Source organism: Phoenix dactylifera, unplaced genomic scaffold (genome assembly GCF_009389715.1).
Source record: "Phoenix dactylifera cultivar Barhee BC4 unplaced genomic scaffold, palm_55x_up_171113_PBpolish2nd_filt_p 000392F, whole genome shotgun sequence".
Lineage (NCBI taxonomy): Eukaryota > Viridiplantae > Streptophyta > Magnoliopsida > Arecales > Arecaceae > Phoenix > Phoenix dactylifera.
Genome location: NW_024067838.1, coordinates 414771 through 436399, shown reverse-complemented (window position 1 = coordinate 436399; position 21629 = coordinate 414771). Strand labels below are relative to the sequence as shown.

The 21629-nt window shown below is 41.3% G+C and overlaps 2 protein-coding genes across 2 annotated transcripts; one reads left to right on the top strand and one right to left on the bottom strand.

Moving 5' to 3' along the window:
- The first annotated feature begins 8477 nt into the window (after positions 1 to 8477).
- Positions 8478 to 12743, top strand: LOC103702901 (flavonoid 3'-monooxygenase CYP75B137-like). The gene is made up of 2 exons (XM_017841731.3): positions 8478 to 9475; positions 11163 to 12743. Exons 1-2 carry the CDS (start codon positions 8510 to 8512, stop codon positions 11778 to 11780), a joined length of 1584 nt encoding a protein of 527 aa, XP_017697220.3. The 5' UTR covers positions 8478 to 8509; the 3' UTR covers positions 11781 to 12743.
- Positions 12352 to 21629, bottom strand: LOC103702793 (ribosome-binding factor PSRP1, chloroplastic). Its single transcript, XM_008785357.4, has 5 exons — positions 21015 to 21629; positions 20770 to 20913; positions 20417 to 20689; positions 12913 to 13021; positions 12352 to 12830 (listed from the first exon to the last, which is right to left on the bottom strand). The coding sequence occupies exons 1-5, from the start codon at positions 21612 to 21614 to the stop codon at positions 12676 to 12678; spliced, it is 1281 nt and encodes a 426-aa protein (XP_008783579.3). The 5' UTR covers positions 21615 to 21629; the 3' UTR covers positions 12352 to 12675.

Sequence of the window (21629 nt, the reverse complement as noted above, 5' to 3'; positions counted from 1 at the left end):
GAGTCCCTGCAAAATAGTGCGATTAGTTACCTCAGTTTCTCCGTTTGTCTGGGGGTGAGCGACCGAGGTGAAACGGTGATCAATGCCGAGCTCAGAGCAAAATTCCCTGAAATGAACATTGTCAAATTGTCGACCATTGTCAGATATAAGGATACGGGGTAGTCCGAATTTGCAGATTATGGACTTCTACACGAAGTCCCGCCTCTTTTGCTCGGTGATCCGGGCGACGGGTTCGGCCTCGACCCATTTGGTGAAGTAGTCCAATGGAGACGACCAGGAACTTCCTTTGTCCGGAGGCTTGGGGAAAGGGCCCCAGGATGTCGATCCCCCATTGGGCAAATGGCCAGGGGGCGATGATAGAAGTCAGCAGGGCCGAAGGTCGGCGCTGGATATTGGCGTTTCGCTGGCACCGATCGCATTTCCGGACGAAATCCGTCGCATCCTTCTAGAGTGTGGGCCAGTAATATCCTTGCCGCAGGATCTTGTGGGCCAGTGCCCGACTCCCCATGTGATTTCCGCAGATCCCTTCATGGACCTCTCGGAGGGCATAGTCCGCCTCGGAGGGGCGGAGGCATCTGAGAAAGGGAGAAGTGAATGATCGACGATAAAGTCTATTCTCGTACAGGACATACCGGGGGGCTTGGCGCTTGATTCGGCGAGCCTCCGTCTCGTCATGAGGTAAGGTCCCGTCTTGGAGGTAGCAGACGAGCCCATCGATCCAGCTTGGCTCGGAGTCGATGCACATGGTGGGCTCGGGTTCTTCCGTGCTGGGGATCTGAAGATACTCGAGCGTTGTTCCCTTGGGAAGCTCGCTCATGCGGGAGGTTGCCAATTTGGACAGCTGGTCTGCCCTGAAGTTTTCCGCCCTGGGAATGTACTGAATATTGAAAGAATTCAGGGCAGACGTAAGTTCCCACACCTTTTGGAGATACTTTTGCATGGATGGCTCTTTAGCTTCAAAGTCTCCTTGAATCTGGTTCACTACCAGCTGGGAGTCGCTGAAGGCCGTCAGGTCTTCCACTTTCAGTTCTTTCGCCAGCTTGAGCCCGGCGATGAGGGCCTCATACTCGGCCTCGTTGTTCGAAGCCGGGAACTCGAGGCGCAAGGCTTGCTCGGCCACCACTCCGTCTGGACTGGTGAGGATGAGTCCGGCTTCACTACCCCCCGAGGTTGAAGACCCGTCCGAGTGCAGGACCCATGTTTCCTAAGCAGAAAGTCGAAGGTTCAGGCCCTTCCTCTAGCGCCAACTGTTGCTGGAAATTGGACCCGGGGGCAATCTTCGGTCGAGGAGGAGGGAGCTGCGGGTCACCACGGCGGGGCGGCGACCAGTCGGCGGGCGGCGTCCTCCGTCTGGGGAGGCCGGAGAGAGGGAGCTGGGGGTCCTCACGGCGGGGGCAGCGATCCGTCAGCGGGGGGCGTCCTCCGTCTGGGTGCCTGCAGACAAACCGGTTGCCGGGTTTTCCGGCGCCGGCCCTCCGACGCTCAAGTCAGGGAGGGGGCAGATAGTGTAAGGAGGAGATGAACAGTGCTTGTAAGGCGCGGAATTTTCCAACCCCCTCCTGAGAAGCCAAGGCTCCCTTTTATAGGTGGGGGTCGGTTTACCTGTGATGTAACAGAGCGAGGCCATAGTACGGCTCGGCATGTGGCTCAGGTCGGTGCACGGTCAGGCGAATCATTGTACTGATGTCGGCGGTGAGGGCGTCGTACGACCCGAACCAGTACGCTACCAGGCGAATCATTGCATTGGTGTCGGAGGTATGGCCGAGATCAGAGACTTATCATGGTTGACCAGACTCTGCTGGGCTAACTTGCCGTGGAGAGCCGAGGATCCGTAGATGTCAGGAGCCATGCGCATTAATGGTGGAGTAAGCCGGAGATCCACATTAATTGTAGAGTAAGCCGGAGATCCGCATTAATGGTGGAGTAAGCCGGAGATCCGCATTAATTGTAGAATGAACCGGAGGGTTACAGCGGCCATGCGCAATAAATGCTGAAGCAGTGGCAGGGTATGGTCCTCAGTTGGACCTCAGAGGAGTACGGCCGTAGTAGGTGGCTGACAAGGGTAGACCTTGAGCATCAGGACTTTCCTAGGTCGGAGGTCTCGAGGTCGGATGTCTTGAGGTCGGGCGTTCCGACTTCGGCTATTCAGGGTCGGCGATTGTGCGGCTTCTTGGGGGCATTTGTGTCACTTGGGGGGAAAAATCTTATTCCCCCAACAAGTATCAGTATGATAGTTAATACGAAATAGATCCTGATGGTCCTGTGGAAGTGGAAAGCAACCAATTTCAGTTACCCGAAATGTTAGGAGTGGGAGCCAAATGTAAATGATATCCGTTAGAGTAGATAATTACTATATTTTAATATAAATAATAGAATTGTAATTTATATAAAGATTCTTCGGTAGCCAATCCTACGTATGTTTTTGACTTATCTTAGTTTTACTTTACCAGTAGTTCTACTATTGGAGTGGCTGTAATTTAGATTTCTACTATAGCCTACGCTACACTCTTACCATAGCCCAGTGCTACATCTCTTATCCATCTTTGAATGATCGGGGGATTACGACGAAGTCTTGAAGGTCAAGACTTTTGGACTCATGCTATTTCTTATCCCCCCTTCGATCTTCATCATCATCTTTTCGTCTGATCCAATATTGGTGGTATGCTTACGCACACCAACCTCATTGTTGTTGAAACTTGACGCATTTCTACGCCTACTGAGTTCTCTGGCGCTCATCCGGATGGGATGGAAAAATGGGCAACACTAGAGTTGTCCAGCAACATAATGCGCACATAGCAACGTAGAATAACCTTCAGAAGTTGGCCTCTTCTAATCCGAGAGCACGATTCCTTTTTGGATCGTGCACAGCCTTCAGTGGTGATTCTGTCTTGCCACACCAACAATTACTTTCCTCATCCAGCAACCTCATTTGGTATGCCCAATCTTTGGAAAATGTGTAGTTCGATGCGTTTCTTAAGCCTACTGGATATCTCCCATCACACATTATCCTTATGGGAGCTCTTAATTACCAAGAGACTCATCCTAACAGCTTGGACATATCCCTTCTATCATTCTCAAGTAGTAATCATACATTCATACATTGAAATGGTCCAGGGGAAAAAAAGCATGGTCCAATTGGCAATATTTTTCTCATGAAAGATATTCTACACAATAGACCACCGAACCTACATGTCACCCCCCACCTCTACAGGGCCGACATGATGCAATTATGTCCCCAGATTATGTTTCTTTCACCTATCAGTTTCGATCGATCGGAATTCATTTTTCTTCACCGGAACCAATTACAACCTCCCCCAACACTGTAGGAGCAAATAATACTCTCAGGAAAGAGTAGGGTGGGGGAAGGCCTCAATGAAGCACAAGCCTAGGATAGCTACAAGGGCTTGATGAGCACAGGCATAACTGTGGTGGAATATGACATTGGGAGTGCAGCATTAACCAAATAAATGATCGTGTGGCAACACCGTATGACAGAATCCTGCGCATGCACTTCGTGGTCCCTCTGCTGGTCCACAGAAGCTCAAGTTGATGCTGCACCTCAAGGTCAATAAGGCCATGATTGGATTTTTCGCTATCCGCATGGCCATTAGGATTCAGGCTGTCTTGATCCAGGAGTAATTCTTATGTTATAAGTTCTGGTGACTGAGGATGAGAGACGGCCCTATTGGTGACCAGATTGAGAACTTGTCGACTTGTTCACCATGCATGCTTAGTGTCGCCAACAATGGTGGTAATCTAATCCACAATTGCATGCAGACTCAGGCATGCTGCAGTGGCACAATCTATAGGAGTGTCAAGATTCCACAATTGGCGTGCTGTAACTATTATGTCTGTACTATCGCAATCTATCAGAGTCAGCCAAACTATGGCAACTACCTCTTGGTTAGGTATCACCATCTGAAAGAGGGAAGGGGGGTTGCATTTGCAACCCTCAAGAAGTTTGAAACTTTGAGGCCATGTTCGGTAATCTAGCAATATTGGGCAGAATTTTTTACTGAATTCATGGATTGCACCAGCCATTTAAGCACCGTTCATATCAACTCAACACCTACTAGCTCGAATCTTGTGGAAAGTAAAAGAAAAAGCCTTCAAAAATCTTTTTTTCTTCGTGCAGATCAACAAATCCATGGTCTGAAATTTAAATTTCAGACCTACTCATGTCTGCTGGCCTGAGAGGAAAGTAAATGTGTGCATAATAATTTGTACCAAAAAAAAGTGCGCCTAATATTAAGCCACTGCCATGTCTCCAAAATAAGATAGGTAATTTGGGATTTTATGCTACGAAAGCATTTTCCTTCGGTAGATACGAAGGTTGGGAAAGTATGAGGAAGCCTGGATAACTGAAATCTCTATCAAATGATCTGATTAACACTTTTTATATTATTTATATAATGCAATACGTGCACAGCCCTTTTGAAGAGTTGAACATCTGTTATTTCTCCCTCTTAAACTGAACTAATGTAGCATGCTCTCCATTTCACTATTCAATGAAATGAGGTTGGCCTTCCTACCATTTTGCTCAAGAGAAAAATAGATAGATAGATAGATAGATAGAGAGAGAGAGAGAGAGAGAGAGAGAGAGAGAGAGAGAGAGAGAGTTGGGCTTATTTATAAAAGATAAGTATGTTTGTAGATACGTGGAAATTAATGGATGACAGCATTTAAAAAGCACTATTTCTGTGCAATTTACAAAAACTTTACCGTTAATGATCATGATCACATTTTGAAAATAGATAGCTGTAATTATTTACATTAAGATTCGAGAAGAATGGCGCATGGATGATAGAGATTGCCCGAGTGGTAAGTGATATTTTTATTTTTCTTAAAAAGAAAAACTGCTAATCTCAATATGGTTGAATACAAAACCCTCCACCGTTCCTATGGTTACATGAGAACCCATGCACTATAGATAGGAACTAATGCTTGGCACGAGCAATCCAGTGAGAGGAAGCATGAAGAACTATATATAATCCCTATTTTGTACTCATTTTTGACGTTGGTATTCTCTTGTTTCCCTTGAAAGGGTAAGAAATAAACTAAAGCAAGAAGGTTGTATTTATTGAAGTCAAGAATCCCTGTAGAAGTTCGAAGTAAGAAGAGAAGGAGAAGGCAGTTATAGATGGCAAGTCATATGGATAATGTGATTATTTTGGGTAAATTTGTTAGCTACACTCGATCCTTATATTAGCTTATTAACCATTCTTTTTTCCCCTTAGATACTTTGAGTAGCATGGAAGGGATTGTTCAAAAATAAAGGGAAAATAAAACGAAGTATGCATAGAAGAAGAGCGAGTTGCACGATCACCTTGGCTAGAAATCCCTGGTTCTGAGAGACATTATTTCTCCATATACATAGTTTCTCATCCCAGTGACTCCCACCTGAGTAGGATTCTCAAAATAAGCGAAAATTATAGGATACGTCCAATTTGGCTACAAATGATTTACGTGCAAGGAGTTATTCAATAGGAAAGAACATTTGATGGGTGTTTGTGATTCCATCAATCGTGATTGCATAAAATAAATCTAAAGAACAGAGAATTAACTTACGGTAATTTTTCTCTGTTTAGTAATCATTCATTAAAGAATTAACATTGAATGCTGTGTTTGTTTTTTTTTTATTTTTGGTAAGAAGAATGATATGTTTGTTAAAGAGTTATAGATAAGCGAGATGAGATGCATCATTCCCCAAATGATGATAAACCCCATTAGTCTTCTGTTGGAGGGAAATTCATGTACGGAGTTTGGAAACAAAAATCTTTCATATTTAAATAGTAGAGACTAGAGTTTGGCATAAGTGATGCATGTAGGAGACAGTATGGATGCCTGTGATCTTCACATGTAATTAATTTTTATTATCAAATATGATAAGATAAATAGACTTTAACTACAGGATGTGCTTTTTTTTTATTATTTCTTTCGTTAACCGTATGAATTGAACTAAGGATGCACACATTCAAGATGGGAATATTTATTGCATTATGAAGAGCCTTACAAAAAATAGAGAGGCCCTTTGGGGTTTCAATTATATTAGAGTAGATGGATATAACTTTTTGGCACATGAAACATATTATGAGAAGTATGGATAACTATGATGTAGAACAATAAAAGATTTTCTCATTAGTCATGCCCCTCTCATTTTGGTTAATGTACTTCTCTTAATTCTCTCTCTTAAAAGGTATATTTATTGAATGGGAGTAGCTCTAAGTATGTGGAGATGCATATATTTCTCTTTTCGGAAGAATATATGCAACAAATGCAAGGGTGAGAAAGCTGAATTGTCTTATTTTTTGATTCTTTTTTATTCAGAGTCAAAAAAAAAAAGAAAACATCTAACAAGTGTTTCCTTCCTTTGAAAATAAGAGAAAATGCAAAAGATCAATATATTGAGGAATTATAAGAGAAGAAAACTCTTTTGTTCGAAAAGATGAAGAGAGAGAGAGAGAGAGACAAACAACATTTTATCTTATTTTTATCCCATTAGAACTTTGACAAAGGCACAAAGAGAATGCTCGAGAGTGAGTGAGTGAGTGAGAGAGAGAGAGAGAGAGAGATCGAAGAATGGCTAGAAAAGTGGGTAATTTGGTCATAAAAGGCATTTTTTAAATATAAAAAATAGAAATTAAAATAAGAGATCATTGGTTTAATTGCATGATAAGGTGTTATATATGATGAAAATTCTTGTGAGGTGTAGGGAGGAAAGAAGTGACTTTCCATTTGCTCTTGTTCTCAATATATTCAAATTTCAATAGATCACAACCATGCTAAAATTAAAGAGAAGGAAGCCTCGCCAAAACATTTCTTTCCTCTGATGAGAGAGTGAAAACTAAATTGGGATGTATTTATTAAAGATAGAGTAAGCATAGATTTTTGGGTATGCATAATATATATAGATACATACACACATGTGCTTGTATATGTCTAGATGTATATGTACGTACATAAGTAATGTATTGGAACATTTACATAGATACTGTGATAAAAATAGGAGGAATCAATGGGAGAATCAAGGGTCACCTTCCTATTAAATAAGGAATATAATATTGGTAAAAGAAGACCTTGCATGAGAAGTGTATTCTTTTTGTAAGTAGAAAGTTAGGTTTTTTTCTCTTCTTATTGCATTAAAATTCTAAGAAAGATGGTTATATAGAATTCAAATTAGAAAGGAGAGTTTAGCTCTAATAGAGATACTGATGGATGGACTAAAAAAGAGTGTAGCCATCAACATATAAAGACATATATTTTTTTAGAAAATACATAAATAGTGTGGGGAAAATATGAATAAGATAGATGTTTTTATTTTTTGAATTTTTATTTAAAAATCTAGTAAAACACTATAGAATCATGTTTATTGATTGCTAGGTGAGAAGGAAAGAGGTGATTCTCGTTTCCTTCTCCCTTGTAGCATTGACACTCTAACTAAGGCAAAACTATGCCAAAAAGAGGGAAAAAAAAGAAAAGAGGAGAGACTGGTTACTAAAGGCTTTTCCATTTAGAGCTGAAACCAGATTGGATCCAGATCGGGTGCCAATACATCCATGTCTATATTTGTTTTGTTTGATGAATAGAGATATGGATATTAATTGAATGCAAAAATTCATATCTATATTTGTTTTTGAATAGATATAGATACAAATCAGATACTCGAAGTATTGATGTAAATATAAATATAAGTAGAATAATTAAATTTTATAATCATATAATCAAAAATATTACTAAGTGAATAGTAAATCAAGTTAATAACATATCAATATGATTATATATTTTTCTTAAAGATAATGAATGTTATATAAAATTAAATAGAACTATAAATAAATCAGATATTCAGATACGGATCAAGTAGTTATCTATCCATATCCATATCTATTTTTTTTTTTACGGATATGGATACAGATATGAATATTAGTAGAGTACTCAAATTTCTATTCATATTTGCATAGATTTGAACTGGATCCGGACAAGTATTATCTGATTTCTTTTCACCTCTTTTTCTCTTGATAATAATAGATATATATGAAGTTTTGGGACTGACATTTAAAAGAGAAAAACTGAAGAGCGCACTAATTAATAAATATAAGCTAGTTTAACTCTTGCTTAAAGAAGAGGCAATGAGTGCAAGAAATCCCAGTCAATAATGCCTCTTATCTCGTGTGACAACCTTCCATGCTTGCTCCTGTTCACACTCGTCCATTGCATCGCATGCGGACCTCGACAAAAGAGCTATCGGAAAACGAAAATAAAAAATCAAAGTGAAAAGAGAGAAGCCACAAAAAAAAAAGAAAAGAAACAAGAGTCCCACCTCAAAAGGACTTGAGAAAGAAAGAGACATGCACACCGAGACAGATTATTCTCTTTGGGACTCTCCAATCTGGTCCATAGATGCACAGAATCTGCAAAAGTGACTCAAGCCCGTCTACAAATAGACGCCTCCTCTCCCCTCAAACATTTCACCCCCTGATCATACCTCGCCCGAAATTAATACCTCGCAGCTATGGCTCGAGTTCCTCTTAGCAAAATTGTTGGTGCAATCCTGGGAGGCTGGAGAGAGGATCTCGCCAGAGTAGCTCTCACGCTCTCCATACCACTGCTTCTAACCCTGTGGTTATATACACTACTGAGACACAAAACTTGGAAGGGAACTTTCCCTCTGCCGCCGGGCCCTCGAGGTCTGCCGCTGGTTGGGAACCTTCCATTCCTGCGTCCCAACCTGCATCGGTGCTTCTCCGAGTATGCTCGGACTTACGGACCCATCTTTAACCTTCGCTTAGGCAACAAGCTGTTTATTGTTGTGAGCTCACCATCGATAGCAAAGGAAGTCTATAAGGAGAACGACATCATCTTCTCCAATCACGACCAGCCCATTGCAGCAGGAGTCGTATCATACAATGGCTCGAACTTGGTGAGATGCCCCTACGGTCCAACTTGGCGCATGCTTCGACGAGTATTCGTCAACGAGCTTCTCAATAGCAGGAGCCTCGATGCGTGTTATGGCCTAAGGCGACGGGTGGTTCGTCGAATGGCGCGCGACCTGTACTCGAAGAATGGCGCGGCCATTGATGTGGGAGAGGCAGCATTCGCCACCACTCTAAATTTGCTAGCGAGCATGCTTTGGGGTGGGGAGCTTTGGTGGGAAACCATCGGCACCGAGTTCCGCCGAGCAGTGGTTGAGACTGTGGAGCTAATGGGGAGGCGCAATATTTCGGACTTCTTTCCGTTTCTGGCACGGTTTGATCTGCAAGGCGTCGAACGTGAGATCAAGGAGCGGGTGTCATGGTTGGACCGGGTTTACGAAGCCTTGATCGAGGAAAGAGCGAGATTGGATGGTGCAGAAGAGGAAGAGGGTGGTGAGAAGGGAGAAGAACGCAAGGATCTCTTATCGATCCTTTTGAGGATTAGGAACGACGGAGATGCTGCTGAAGTGCCGTTGACGGATGCCAACCTCAAGGGACTGATCATGGTACGCTTCGTTATCCGTCCGCAAGTTTTTGATACTTAGCACTTAAAATGGTTAGGTTTAGGCTGCATGTGTTTCCAACGTACGCATTCCGTAGGGATTCTCCAGCGACATTCTATTAATTGTTCGGACCACACTCTAAATTAAAATAGGCTTCTTGAATCTTACTTTATTTTTCACCAAAATTTGCCTTACATAAGATCGCTTTTTTGGCAACAGGATCGAAGCTAATTTCTCTGCTTTCTCCTTTTAATCCATCAAAGGACAAAAGCTGATTCGTGCCAAAAAAGTGATATATAGATCGAGTAGGCTCTCAAGATGTATGCGAAGGTGAATATACTGCGAGTAGTGCCATAGTTTGATACCTTGGTTATTTTATGCAATACTGCGGATGAGAACCGGAAAGCTTACACAGACGTCGTATTGAGGTAGATATCCAGCAGGACATGAATTACTGCTCTGTCGGCTATATATCAATGAGCCCAATCCTATTTTATCGCGCCAACCATACGGAAGTAGGACTTGTTTGAAAAAATGTCGAATATATTATCCATTGTATGTCTTCCCCGTTTCTTAGATATTCAGCACAGTCCCTTTCCTGTGACCACTTTATTCAGCCTTCCTCTGTCCATGGAATTGTCAATCATCAATGGATATTATCTGAAGCCAAGAAAAATGTAGTGAACTGCATAGAGACACACTGCAGGCACATCTCATCGTGATACTCTGATGATTTGGAAAGGAGGTCGAGTGGCAATATCCCCAGACCCATCAGGACCACATTTCAGTTAGTCTAGCTAACCCTAGATGTGCTTCTATTTGTTCACATGTGCATATCTCTCTGCCGATCCTATTTAGACTTTCATGTTTTTGAAAGGGATAGTGAAAGCGTCGTGTATTAAAGTTATCAAGTCACAAATAACACAACCAACCAAGATATGAATCCACAACCCCCTTTCATATATGAAGCCACTAGATGTAGCTCTTTTACCTATCCTCTTTAGAAAGTTGTTACTCGCTCATGTTCAATTATTTCATAGAACGGTTTTGAGCTGGTGTCTATAATATCTCGTTTATCCATATAGTTATCGATCATATACATAGCAAGTTTAACTAATATATATCTAGAGAGTGAGAGAGAGAGAGCTGAACTTAGCTATACTTGAGTAGATCTTCATTCAGATCCGATACTAATAATCAAGACTATTGAATGTGATCAATTACATTTAAACTAGTTACGCTTCAAAAATTATGTGATTTGAAGTCTCTTAGCTTGTATATCGATAAAAAAATATATAATTTAAATTATTTAATTTTTTGTCTACTTGATGTCTAGGCTAAAGTCTTCTAATTATATAATTTTTTTATATATAAATAATTTAAAAATAATAAATCATATCTAATGGCTCAAATTATCGATATAGAGTTTTATTGTCTTATATAAATCGGACCATATATGAATAGAGATTCATCGGAGTAAAGTCTCATGTGCATTTGCTCTTTCTCTCTATTATTATTATTATTATTATTATTATTATTATTATTATTATTATTATTATTATTATTATTATTATTATTATTATTGTTCAAGGACCGAACACAAAGTCCAAGTCAAACAGAGGACTTGTGCCCCACAGTACCAAAAGACACCCGAGCAATCAATTAACAAATATACGATCATGGTGAGCAGGACCTCATGGTCGGAGGCACAAACACTATCTCCACCACAGTGGAGTGGATCATGGCCGAGCTGATGCACCGCCCCGACATCGACCAGAGAGCCCGGCAGGAACTCGCCGCCGTGGTCGGCGGCCCCGACACGGCCGTCGAGGAGTCCCACATCCCCAGGCTCAAGTATCTACGAGCGGTGATCAAAGAAGTCCTGCGGCTCCACCCGGTGGTCCCGCTTCTGGTCCCCCGCGTCCCGTCCGAGCCCTGCGTCCTTAGCGGCGGGTACCTCATCCCCGCGGGGGCCCGCGTGGTGACCAACGTCTGGGCCATCCACACCGACCCGGGGCTCTGGGACTCCCCCGCCGAGTTCCGGCCAGAGAGGTTCTTAAATGAAGGCAGCGGTGCCGAGTTCCGTTACTTTCCATTCGGGGCGGGCTTGAGGCGGTGCGCGGGGCTGCCGCTGGTGGAGAGGATGCTGCCGCTGGTGGTGGCGACGCTGCTGCACGCCTTCGAGTGGAGGGTACCGGAGGGCGTGGAGTTGGATCTGTGCGAGAGGCCAAGAATTACTCTCACCAAAGAGAGGCCGGTGTTGGCTATTCCTATTCCCAGGTTTTCTAATCCGGATATCTATGGCTAATACAAGGGCGTTCTCTAACCATATATGTATATCACGTTAAATACATGCATATTATCTAAAAAAACCATTTTACCTATATAGTCTCAAATATAATACACTTGACCGTACAGTGGACTGCTCAAAATAATGGAATGGATGCTTAATATTGATGGAGTGGATTGGAGATTGGTGGGGTGGAAAAGAAGATTTGGCACCTTCTTGGTGATCTTCCTTCAGCTTGGCTGGTTTCTTGAGTTAAATAGATGTCAGAGTAGAAGTGACGTAGACATGGAAGGGAGCAGAAATGGAATAGATGGTTTGGTAGGACTGCATGACTGCATGAACCAACCACAAGCATAGGAAAGAGAATTTTCTCACCATTGTCACAATGTTCCAGTTGACCTATAAATAGATCCTCTACTTTTCTTTACAAAGCAGAGGCAATGCCCTACCGAAGTTGAATGTACAGTCCATAGGCCTCCGACTTAAGCAATTTGCATCACAAAAAGCTCCAAGAATACACCTGTAAATTGTAATCTTCTCAGAAGTCCAACAGCTCCTTAACAGAGTTCGACCCCCCTCCATCTCCAAATGAATTCGAAAACCAACCATTTAAGCACTGCTCATTTTTAAATATCTGTTTGTGGAAGTCAGAATCGAAACAAATATACAATCTTGTCTGCGTCAGTTGATAAACTATGCATGATACAATTGAAATCAGGGTTATGGTTCCAGTTGCCTGTCTGCAGTATGACAAGACCAGCAGAACAAGTACTGCACGTTCATACAACATTAACAGCTCCAAAATTATTCTTCAAGAGCAGAATCCGACAATTAGCGGCTGTAGTAATTCCATGGTGAAATAGTTGAGGCGTACGGCGGGATACAACACTATTTTGCAGGATATTCTGCAGCATTATCCACTTAACTGCTTTGCAACAGAGGGATCTTCTGCAGCCCCCACTGCCTCCGTATCAGGCTTCTGCACTTCATCATCGTCATCGTCATCATCCTTAGGAATTATCAATCCATATCCCCCCTCTTCTCTCTTGTACAAAATATTTATCTCACCTAGAGAAAACAAACTTCCCTGAATCAGGCACACAAGCAAATTTAGAACCTGGATCAAGCGAAAGTTGTACACAATCTTTACCAGTTTCTTCATTTCTGAAACCATAGAAATCATGATCAACATTCTCTAACTGCTCCTTGGCCTCTTCAACTGTCAGTGGTGGCATGTCGAAATATTTCGTACGCACAACCTGAAAATATACAGTCCCAAGCATTCAGTCGGTGAGATGATCACAGTTAGAGAAGCCAATGGTTGAACCACATACATCAATGGCATCAAATCCATCATAAAACAGAGCCTGATGTACAAATTTTTCAGCCAACAACAAATGTGCAAAAATTAAAAAGTTTGATTATGGTCGATTGAGACCACTCAGCTCTACATGGCTCGAACCAAGCCTTAAAAATAAGGAATTACAACCTAGATACCTGACCAATAAAATCACAATCATAGACATTTCCCTGTAACTCTTCCTTTAATGGATTTAATCCAAATATGGTTTGCGGACTCATCCAGGACAAAGACATTTCAGCTTTTATGATTTGCTGAACAAAATGAGGAATCAAAACAGAAATTCACCTGTGTTGCCAACTAGTATTGTCAGAAACCACAGTACATGGTTTGCTCTGGTTCACAGTAATGTTTATTGCTAGTGACTGTACAAAATTTCACATCCTTATGTTTGCATCCAACAGTTCGTATCCTCAATACACCCACAAATATAAACAAATGATATCCCAATTTACTCTTATAATTGACACTCACATTCAGACTGTGTTACATTTTTATGCTACACACTCTTTTTCTCGAACTATACATGTACATCATGCTTATGATTGGCTCCAAAAAATTCGTGGTAATCAATTAGAACCAATCCGAGAATGGTACAGGATTCCAAACAAAGAACACAGAAACAACAGCCTCGCTGATTGACAGAAAGCCATCTTAATTAACACAGTGAGATCACCTTGCCTTCTGAGGTAGTATGGGATTCACCTTAATAACTGGAATCACTTCTCTGAATCATCCAGTAACAACCAGTGAATAGTTAAATGACCAAGATGACCTTACTCAAATAAAGCCAGAGTATAAGAGTTTTATAGTCATTTTAAATGGCCATGCCTCCCTTTCACCATTCAGTAGTTATTTATAAAACTGCTATTATTCAGAGGCCATAGAAGGCCTGACCCATATTGAATGGAGATTTATGACCATTTCACCACTATCTTACTCTCTTGAATAAGCCAATTATATGATCTTAAAATATGGTCTGTAACTACGTGGCTAAGCATCCATGCAAGCTTCACACAAAGAGCTCAGACGTGTCACCAATTAAGGACCCATTATGATACAATTACTCTTCACTCAATGGGCCATGGATGGTGCTAAATAGTCAACTTAGAGCCCTGTAAGATCTTGCGAGCCAAGAGAAAATCTTTCCTTAGCATGATCTCATATGAAGGGTTAAGATCTACCCCGTATTTTGACAGAATCCATCAATTGGTTTGATCTTCCCATTACTGAAGGAACTCCAGAGCAGAGACGAAGTTCTCACTTCCTTTGCTCCTCTATAAATAACAAAGGATAACCTTAAGTTCAGAGCACATTAAGCTCGAGCCTCTCACGAAGTGCCACCAAATACCGCAGCATTTGTTTCCAGGTGGGTTTCTCCACCTATTTTTCATCCATCTTTGCAGTGAAGTCTCTCTTCACATAGCTTTGTCCTGTTCATGTTTTGATACCATTTGCATTGCAGAGGCTCTTTCTATTCATCCCATGGCTCTGCCATGGTTTATATGATCTTACTTGAAGATACTGAAGCTCCAGAGACTGAACCAAAGAAAAATGACCAAAGCTTTCATACCTAAATAATTTGATATGCTTCCCATTTCCTCTTAATTTTCAATAGTTTTCTTTAGTTAAAGATTGTAACTAAGATCGACCACAAAAGAAGCCACTCACAAGTCCGGGTCATTGATAGATATTGCCATGTGTCAATACATCAAGCAGAGTAAGCAAGCATTTTCAAAAAATTCTAGTAAATAAGATGATGGAAGTAGGTTGCCTCTTCATCTGCACAAATATAATTACACTTCCTATAGTAATACTTTTTATCTACATTGTCAGGGGTCAATCTCTTTCCGTTACAACACTACGTACTACAACATGGACATTCCAACACAGGTAGGTTAGCAAATCCAGAGATAATTCATTTTAGCCAAATTTGAAAATCTTCTGCAGGACCAAATTGCTTTTTGTCAATATTGGGTGGAAACATGCCCTCTTTTCAAGTTTCGACTAGTTTTGGCCAGTTTTAGTCAATTTTAGCTGAATCTTAACAAGTTCAACAAATTAAAGCTAATGGCCTTATTTAAGTTTATCTCTCGATTTCTTTGAGTTGGACTTGGGTGATAAAATCCTCTATATGAAGCATTTTCTTAACATTATGTTCAAAGTGGATGAGATTTCGGTTGATCTAAACACAAGTAATAGGTTCCAAAAAATTCAAAAGGAAACATAAATTTTTATAACATTTTTTATATACTAATAATTTGGATATGTAGAAACAAAACAAGACCTTATAGACCTTAATTACATTTGATGGGGTATTTAAAACAAGCAAAATTCATGAACCAGGAAATAAATTTTTCTAAGAATTTGGGAAAAAATATCTAGACATGAAGGCATATATCTTTGATGTAGGACAGTATGGAAGAAGGGAATGTATAAGGGTTTATGATCGGGCTGAAACACAGAGGTGCTGGAATTTCATGTTCAGACCTGAGCTTTCAATAAAACTGAACAAGCAAGGTCATCTTTTTGAAGAAAATTGGTAATGGTCAACTAGCATCTAACCCAGGCTTTAGGATTCTAGGGCTTAAATTGAGTTATTAAGGGTTTATACGATTGAATAACCAAAATCAAGTGTGTGCTGGAATTTCCCAAAAAAAATCTGATTTTCTTTTAATAATACAACAGACCTATCGAAACAAAAAACTAATAAGAATGAAAAGTAAGGAAAGCATAAATAGATGTGAAAGAAACAAGGAAGAACTAAAAGTAAATAGATTATCATTAAAAGAACAAAGACAAATAAAAGATGATGCCTAGACTTAGATGGTGTTTGGTTGTGGAATAAGTAGGGGGATATACCCCAAAATTCTGGCCTAACACCAACGAGTTGGGCCTTATGGTGGGGGATATCCCCTGGTACAGTATAAGCCTATTCCACCAAAATGATGGAATAGAGTTACACTGCAGAATGGGCTTCTCCCTATTTCCATCAATTACCATTTTTCCCTAATCCATTATGTAACACTCAACAAAGCGATAGAGCAATTTGGCCTTCACAATAAACTCCAAACTATCACAAAGTTCAATATGCATTAAATACAGCTTATTCTCTCCACATTTATTCTGCAACGAAACACCGGCTTAAATTTGAAGGGAAATAAAGAAAACAGAATCAGATGTAAAAGAGTAGGAAATATGAAATCAAAACATGGAATTTCTAAACAAGAATAAGGGAAAGAGGAAAGAAAATAATACAGGACTCACTTCAGGACCAAGGAATCACACCTAGGGTTTGAAGGCCTCACACCTTCATTGTGGAATCTCACCACAAGAGTAAAACAAAATAAGTTTCATTCCTTTTCATTCATATTCTGCATAAAACTATCTACATAACTCAACTCTCACATTTAAAGTAAAAGAAAAAGCTATGGGTTTTTCAACTCTCTAAGTGCCCCTCATAATACATTACCATTCGTGGTTACTATAGCAAACAGCAATACATGACCAGTATTGCTACAGTATTTGCTCATCAAGCTATTAAAGTAAAACTTTAAATCTTTTAATCATAGCCCTTGATTTATATGACCTATTGCAAACTAAAAACACACAAAAATTAAAAAATACAGATAATCAACAACTAAAATTAAATTCTAGGAAAAATCCCTAAGTCATGCTGCTCTCCATTATTGGATCTCCATCAATCTTGGTGTATAATGCTCTCTATTAATAACATTTGTTGTTCAGAATGGTGCTAAATCCATTTCTCTAGCTTCTATTATTTCCAATAATTTTCGAGTCCCCCATATTTTATATTTTTAATATTTCTCATGATATGAAGGATTTCAAACTACTTAAACTATACATAGTAATATAATACATAGGGGTTTCAAACAAAACTATATGCTTTAAATTGTCACTCAATATAATCTCTCAACTCGTTTTATCTTTCTTTATTCCTATTTCTTAAAATATTTTAGCAAAAACTCAAAATCAAACCATTTATTGTGAAAAGCACTGAAAGTACTAAAACCAAAATATTTAGCTCTGCAAAAACCAAGTTCCCAGACCTTGGTTAAATTTAAATTCACAACCAACAAATGGCACCACCAGTCGCAACAAAATTATTGGAGAAACTAACTTGAGAATAAATTGCGCTTTGCACTTCCACAATCACTTATTCTCCCTCAACTGATATCTTAGCACCACACAAGCAAGATCAGAAGAAATAGCCTCCAAATCTATCATCCCTAAGGTTTCTCCTAGTACCATGGATATCACTCCAACCTAATAATCCTCCAATTTGATGTACAAAATAAAGCCATGGCAATGCCAAGTAGTTATTTTAATGGAGAATACTCCTTTATCCTCTCCAACACGCTCTTCCAAAAAGTCACTTCATAAGCTTCCCGGCATAGTAAGCATATAAAGTAAACTCGAAGTCCCTTTGTCATGCTTCCCAATTCAAGCTAAATGCCATTATCTAGATCATCGCAGTATTCACATTTCTACTACATCAAATTACTGATATTTAATTATTATTATTTAGAATACTCCAACCATGCATACTACATTAGTTTTTGTTCTTTTCTCCTATAAGGGGTTCACAATTTCATCATCATTTTTGTCAGACTCAATTGAGATAACATTATTATCATGACATATATCTTTGGTGTCTCGTCAGGCTTACAAAGCATTGTCTGAAACACAAACTGTGAGCATGCTTGCACAGCTCCACTTTGCCAAAGCAATGCCAACCTCCTCATGCAATGTGTGTCTGCACCATTTATGGAACAATGCAATTACTGCACAGGATCCAAGCTAACTTCTTTTTTCTCCGCCCCTTTACTTTCTTATTTTCTTCCTTAAACACATAAAGGAAAACATAAATTATTTGCCCCATTCTAGGGGATTTCTAGGAAAATCCTATCCTTTTTCTGGAGGTATAATTATCTCTACTATTAACCAAGTTTCACATGCCAACTGGACTATAAATTTTTCCCAGCGATGCTTCGTTGAACCATGGATTAAAGCACCACTCAGCTAGCACAATACCAGCTACTTGCTAGTGCCTGGCATGTCATGGTCATGGTGCAAGTGTTTATCAAGAACTAACAAGGTATATAGCATGGTAGCGGCCACCCCACAAGGCCTCAGCACACAATACCTTAATCCTTGCCTTGGATTAAAGGTGTTCTAAGAAGACAAACCCATGAACTGTTAGATTGCTTGAAAAAGCTTCATCATGTTTGAACACGATCAAAAGATGTGTTTTTTTTCTCTTCAAGACTTGTGAAGAAGGAAATTTCATTTAATTTGAATTTCCTTTCAAAGCCTTATTTGAGAAAACATGTCATTGTTATTGTTGGGGGGAAAACCCAAATCGAGTCATTTTAGAGGCGCTTGACTAGAAAGCGCCGACCAGAGAGGCGCTCGACTAGAAAGCGCCGACCAGAAGCAACCCCGCCACAGGACACTCCGCTAGGCGACCTGCTCGGCTCGGCACCTTTGCCAGGCCCATGCCTTAGCCGAATATCCAATCCCGCCTAATCCTCCAAAAGATCTGACAACTAAGTACATGACTCCACTACAATCTGCCACCGTCCCTAAGTCATCAAGGCACGAGATCTCCACAGGAACTCAGCACGACCTATCATTAATGCATAAGACCCCCTCAGGCCTCCGATGCACTCAGTCATTAAATGAACACGTCTCAAGATGATCTCCGGATCACTGAACCGTCAAGACGTATGGCTCACCATGACCACCGGTTCGCTCAGCAATTAATGCACTTACCGTCTACGAACCCCAGGCCCACCACGGCCGGCGGTTCAACCACCCCCAACGGGTCCGATCAACCGTGACAGCTCCCTGACTCCGGCCTGATCCGGCCTTATTCTCCACAACACCATTAATGAGCATGATCGTGCCCAATTATTACAAAAGAAGACAAATTCCCATGTCACCTCCCAGGTAACATAACATCCCTCTATAAAAAGGGAACCTGGGGAAAAGGAAGGGGGGAGAGATACAAACACAAAAGAAACATACCCAGAGGTAAAGGGGATTCTCCTCCGGGACACCCCCTCCACATATTAGCCCCCTCTGACATAAACTTCGGAGGGCCGGCGCCGGAAAGCCCGGCCACCGGCTTTCTTGCAGGATACTCCAGGAGGACGCCACCAGTCGACGCACCGCTATCCACCGTCCCGGCAGCGGAGCTCCTTCCCTCTCGGCTTTGCGGCAGCCCCCAGGTCCAATTTCCAGCAACAGTTATGTTGGCTTCTTTTCCCTCTATGGTTTTGTTAAAATAGCTAATTTTACCATGCAACCTCCTCTTGATTGTACAGATGAGGCATTTCCCTCGTTTTGGTGTCTATCTTTAGAGACAATAAAATAGCAGATTTCCCCATATACTTGTGTGTCTGTTTCTGCATGAGAATAGCACCTCGATGGCCAAAAGTGCGAGTAGGTCCATTTGAGTGGTTAGACAGCTCCTACATTCCATGCCTTGTCTTTTTCATTTTAAGATGCCATAAAGAAGCAATGAGTTATATCGTTGGTCATCCAATAAGGGAATAAAAGAACACCTTACTTTCTGGTATGTTCATTGATGATGGAACCTCTGGTGTTGACTAAATCATTGAACAATGACCCACATATAATGATCTTCATATTGGTCCTAAGCTGGTTTTCCTTGCATCTGATGTACCCATAAGGCTGGAATATCCAATGAGAAGCATGATTTTTACCTTTTCTGTAATCATTTTTTAGTACAAAACTTGAACCAACTTCATCTATTGAACGCATAATTTTTTTTTCCAAAAAAAAAGAGAGCACATCATAGATGTAGTCTATGTTATTTACCAATCTACCTCCTGCATATGTCTATATATATATATATATATATATATATATATATATATATATATATATGTCGTAACATGCATTCTTATGTGTTTAAGCGTGTGAGAAAGATTGAGAGATAAAGCAGGTCTGTTTATGGGCCTTCTGTTTGTTCCCCTCTCTCTTCATATTCACTAGCTTCAAATACGGAAAAGAGTCTACCCACACCTTAGAAGAGCTCCGGACCCTTAATTGGCAGGTAACAAAGTGACAATCTCTGATGTAGCATTAAAGAATATAGTATGGAATGAATCTGATTTGAATGCGAGATAATGTATATTAGAAAGAAATTGGAGATAATATGAACAAGTGAAAGACTACAAATAAAGCATAAATGAAATAAACCAAACCGCCAAAATAGAAGAAAATCATGATAAGCAATACAGACCTTGCCCAAAGGTTCACCATCCGCTTGATCAGGTGCCAACCCTACCAAATCCTGGTCCTCTTCCTCGTCCTTCCCGATAATTCCCTGAGCCTCCGGTTCCCGAACCTTGAGCCGGTTAAACCCTTTCATGTGTCGCCCATGATCCGACTCTTTCTCCTTGATCTTCCTCAACTTCCTCTGGATGATCGACGACACCAAGTCTATGCTCCCGTAGAGCGTCTCCGCAGCCTCCTCCGCCCGAACCACCCCATGCTTCTTGGTAAACAGAGTAACCTAAAACTACCACGCAGTCAAACCCACAATGCCATTAGATTAAAAAAGAAAGGGCATAATCATCAGGAGCAGGTCCATACCTCGCATCTCCGAACCCGGGGGCCTCTGCCGAGCTCTCCGCCGCGGACGGAGAGCCGCACGTCGACCTCCCTGACCAGGTTGCTGTGCTTCTGCACCGCCTTGCCCACCTTATCCTCGACGTGCTTCTTCACCGGCGCCGTCAACTAGTGCACACAGTACCCAAAGGCAAGGTCGCAAAATGAATAACCAAGAAAACAGAAGAAATCGACCACAAGAAAAAGGATGGAGGAATGAGGGGGACTACGTCGAGGTTCTTGCCCTGGATTATCAAGCGGACGGAGGAGAGGGGTCCGTCCCAGGACATCCGAACGGCAATGCTCTGGTTGTTGGATTGAGAGGAAATCTTTGGTTTCATCGACCGGATTGCGCATCCGAGGAAGTCTGAATAGAGGAATCCGGATATCGTGGTTGGTGATGATGCTAGGGTTTTGGCGTGGAGGAGAGAAGAGTGATGAATACGAGGAGAAGGAGAGGAAGAGCAGGAACAGCAGAGACCGGTGTGCCCGGCCGGCCAAGCAACCGATGCCATTTCTACAGAATGATCGATAGGAAGAATAACGGGGAGGAGGAGATTAGAGGGGTTCTCGGAGGGTTTTTGAGGGGGGAATTTGTGGGGTGGAGCGGGGGATGAGGGGAAGAAAGCAGAGGGAGAAGGATGGGATGGTGTCTCTGCTTGCGGGTTGGATGATGGGTACAGGATACCACGTGGAATCCATATCCGGGACCGGATAGTTTCGAGAAGGACATCGATCAGTTCAGATGCTCCTCTGGAATACAGCAAGGAGGGTGTGAGATCATTATCAGAGAAAATGATGAGATGATCGTGTGCGTCCGTTTGCCCCATGAACGGGATGCAAGC